Source organism: Limulus polyphemus, unplaced genomic scaffold, assembly GCF_000517525.1.
Source record: "Limulus polyphemus unplaced genomic scaffold, Limulus_polyphemus-2.1.2 Scaffold3921, whole genome shotgun sequence".
Classification (NCBI taxonomy): Eukaryota; Metazoa; Arthropoda; class Merostomata; order Xiphosura; family Limulidae; genus Limulus; species Limulus polyphemus.
Genome location: NW_013669531.1, coordinates 67362 through 71735, shown reverse-complemented (window position 1 = coordinate 71735; position 4374 = coordinate 67362). Strand labels below are relative to the sequence as shown.

The 4374-nt window shown below is 29.3% G+C and overlaps 1 protein-coding gene across 2 annotated transcripts in view; it reads left to right on the top strand.

Moving 5' to 3' along the window:
• Positions 1 to 503: 503 nt before the first annotated feature.
• LOC106470280 (sin3 histone deacetylase corepressor complex component SDS3-like) overlaps positions 504 to 4374 on the top strand; it is a 28309-nt gene continuing 24438 nt past the window's right edge. The window contains exons 1-3 of one of the 2 annotated variants that reach the window (XM_013930825.2): positions 504 to 1040; positions 2815 to 3046; positions 3727 to 3793. In XM_013930825.2, coding sequence (XP_013786279.1) covers positions 2959 to 3046; positions 3727 to 3793 — 155 coding nt within the window. In that variant the 5' untranslated portion in view covers positions 504 to 1040; positions 2815 to 2958. The remainder of the gene's footprint in view (positions 1041 to 2814; positions 3047 to 3726; positions 3794 to 4374) is intronic. The other variant, XM_013930826.2, reaches the window with a different exon arrangement.

Below are 4374 nucleotides of genomic sequence, written 5' to 3'. Positions count from 1 at the left end.
TGATATTTTACTTTTCTTTATGAATAAACACGTGTTTATTGAAACTGTTTTTTATGTAAAATAAAGTTCGTTTTGTATATATGATTATAACTTGCAACAAGAGGTAAAAAACAACTGCATGCAGTATTTACGATTTTAACCAGATATTTTGTGTATGCTACTTTGTAAATTTTATCAATCTTTAATTAATCTCTTTCTTTTTTTCGTATTTGATCACAAGAATTAACGAAATGGGTTTTGCTACTGGCCAAATTGAAATTTATATAAAAAAGAAAGGTTTTGAATAAATTATAGTAGTCACAGGAATAATTTCAGGATTTGTTGTTGATTTTTCAGGATTTTTATATCCAGCGTAAGGATTAAAAAAATCGTCAGTGGAAATATTGTTTCAAATAAACTTTTGTTTTTCATTTCTCGGCTCAGTTGACGAATTCTCGTATAGAAGAAACCGTCTATGGGCAGTTCTTATTTTTAGATATTGATATGTATGAAATGCTATTTTTACCCGCACTTCTTATTTGCAATATGTAAATAGTCAAAATCCGAGAAATTTGATTAAAAATCTCAGGCTAAAGTTATTTTTATCACAAATATTAGGCCTATTCATCAGATTTAGCGTTCAAGTTGTAATTTCGCAGTTTTATACAAGTTAACACTTTAAAAATATTTTATTATGCGCATGCGTAATGACACCTGAATTTGTGCGGAAGAGCGTTAGAAGTTTGACGAAATGGGAATGAGAATTGATGTTACCAATGGATCATGTGTTTAACTTTGAGCAAGAGGAAAGAAAAGTTGTCATATTGAAAGACTACTTCAAGTTTATTAAAGACTAAAAAGAAATAGATATCCTGGACTTCCCCTTGCTTTACCATGTTTGGATTACAGTCTTTATTACACAACTGTGGCATGTTGTAAAAAAAAAATCAGTGTTTGTGAGACATTAGTCTAAAGTAAAGGTAAAACTTAAATATCACGACCGTCGTAAATGTTTGTTGTATTTGCAAGTTTCTACGTCAACGCACTTAATCAAGTTAATGGTAGGTCGTGTAATTTATAAGTACTAATGCCAGTAAATTGAGTAATGGACGATGTAAAAGTTGTGGGCATGGTGTATTTTCATTTGGAAAAAAAACCTTTTGATGGGGTGCCGAACATTACTTATTAGCTAAGAAAATCACATCTGTGGGTATTGGGAAAAGACTAAGTATTTGTAGAGTGAATAGGAAAAAGCAAAAGGGGTGTTATTATTAATGGAGTCTAGTTAAACTTAAACTGGATTTTGTTACGTGGGCCTTTGCATTTTCTTATTTACATAAAGGATATTGATACTGATAGTATTAGTACTAGTAGCCTAATAACTAAATTAGAAGTTTATGGATGACAATAAACTGATATTTCTGCTCTAGCTGCATTGAGCCTTTGAGTTTGAAGGTATTGAGGAACCACAGAATGACTATTAGTTGGTTAGTTGAACAGATATTTGGCGAAAGACGTTTAATTGTAACAAGTTCAAGGTAATGCGTTTGGGTTGTCATAATTTAATCACATGTTTAATAATAGTATATATATATATATATATATATACACATATATATATGTGAGAACTAATCAATAGCATGACTGAAGAAAATGATCTTGTCATAGTGGTGGATAAGTCACTCAAGCCATTGAACTTGAAGTAATGCTCTGTTGCTTTTAGTTTTAGTGAAGCTAATAGATGTATTGATTCCAAGTTAAAAGAGGTAGTTATTTCTATACAAATCACTAGATAGGCCTTACCTTATTTGGATTAAAATGGTGTGTACAGTTTTGGTCTTTTTTTTTAACCTAAAAAATGATATTGAATTGTTGGTAAAGGTTTAGAAAAGGGCTAATAGGATGATTTTGGAGATAAAAGAGTTATGGGGTTAGTTTGAGATTTTCGAACTTATTTTTCTTAATAAAAAAAAAAAGATCTTATTAGTGTTTATCTGGTGTATGAATAAGATTAAGGCCTCTTGGTTTATTTGTGCTATATTCTGAAGATAATAGGATGAGAGATCACCAGTTTAGTATTTGGAAATAACTGGCTGAATATCAGTTAAGAAAGTTTTTTATAACAGGGTGATTGACTTGCTTGTGGCAGTGGTGAAGCAAAATTTACTGTATAATTTCCTTAAAAATAAAGGGTGGGTTTAAATTTTTCTTTTCTCAAGGGTGGTTGTGAAAGGGCAACCTTGAAGAACCAAATGGTCCATTATTACCTGTGTGTTATGTTTACACCATTGTTTGCTTGTGTCTAAAGGTTTGAATCTCAAATGTTATAACTTGTAGAAATACTATTCATTATTAGAATTAAAAAATATAAATGTGATCTAACGTTATTTGTGTCTTTCAAGTTAGGGTTTTAGTTTTGAGGTCTCTATTTTCAAGTTGAAAAAGTGATTGATACTCAAGTCTCACTTGATGATTTACTAAACTTGTTTTGATAGAATGTCATAAGATGTTATAAAAGAAGAAATATAATTTAAAGTTTGAGTTAATGGTAACTTGTAGACTATAGTCTGACAGTTTTCAGCCAGTTGAGCTTAAGGAAGCAGTAATTAAAACTGCAGCATTGGACATATTTTGTTGGGGTTGTATTACCTTCATACATGTGTATGTGATTGTAATTTAGTGTAACTGGTTTCAAGATGGGAGGCCATTATTTGATTATAATATATCCTTCTATAATATTACTAGTACTATTCACATGGTAATTTTTTATATTACTTGAATAATTCTTTAATAAACTTCACCACAAAATAATAGAAATTACTTTTTATCTAATAGATTGCCAATTTTCAAATAAATCTTGAGGTGAAATATCCATAACCAGGTGGAGGAGGTGTCTGTTTTGGTTAGGTATTTATTGCTGTGCTGATAATCAGCTTGTAAAGATCTTCCAGAGACTTGTTCACTTGTTGCTAAAGGTTTATGATTATAATTAAGACCTTCATCATGAGTGAATACGACTTTGATGATAACAGCCGTGAGTTTGATGCTGATCGGGACTCTGATGAAGGTAAGTAGATTTGGAAGTTATATTTAACAAAGAAGTAGTGAAAACAAGAGAAAAAGCTAAACTTGTATGATTCATGAAAAATGTCTCACCACACAGTTTGATTTACACTATGTATATTTCCAGATAACACATTATTTGCTAGTACTGATGAAAGCTGTAAATTGCAAACTTTGTTAGGTTTAGCTGAAACAGTTTCCCCCCAAAAAAATTATTTTAATACTCCTGTCGTATAAAGTATTTCATATAATTTAGTATTAGTGTTTTACCTTTTGTGTGATATAATATACATTGTGTGCAAGACTGTTAACTTTTATTTTTTGTAATACAAAACATTAAAATTTTTAAATGTTGTGTTAACTTTAGATACTTCTTGAATTAGTTTGATGTATATTGCAAATTTTTAAATTCCAAATTTATGGTGTTACTGTGTTTTTGCTTTTATCAAGTTCTTAATTTGTATATTTTAACTTTTTTTAGTTTTAGAACCAGACAATTTAAACTCTTTCTTTTCAGCATTCAAATGTATTCATGTTGATAGATGTTTATTCAAACTTTTTATGTATGTTAAATTAATGTTGATTACTAGCCTATCTCAGAAGTGTATTTAAAATAATAGTAATTATTAGCTGTTCATCTTAAAAAGATGTTTGAAATAACAAAGTATTATGAATACTTATTAGACACCGAAGATGCCAGTGAGACTGACATGGCAAAACAAGAACAAGAATACACAGAAATCAAAGAACAGTAAGTAGAATCTGTTCTCTAAAATGATACAAATGTCATATTCTAAGTATCTTATACCATGTATTTTCTTTTAGCAAACCTGATGGTGATATGTATAAAGAAGGCATGCTGACAAATCAGGTTTTCATAAATCTTGTATTTTAATCTTTTTTAACAAGTAGTTTACAAGTTGAACTGTTAGTTAAGAACGGGGTTCCTCTAAACATTTCTCTCATTGTTTTTATTCTAATACTTTGGATTTTTTATGAATAATATATACTAAACTGATGCTTAAAAATGTGAAGATTGTTGTGTAAAATGATTTATTTTTAAATTATTAACAGAAAAACTTTGAATTAAATGAAATCATGTTTGTTCAGTACTTTGTAAGCTTTTAAATCTGTTATATCTAAAAAGTACACAAGATTAGATAAAATGATCAAGTACAGTAATAATGAAAAAGGCTTACTTGAGTAAGGAAACATATTATGCTGATATAATAATTGGAGACAATGATTTATAAGCATAAGGAAGAGTTTTATTGATGGTGGAACATTCTACATGTTTCGACAGAACATTGGTCTGTCTTCTTCAGGTATGAT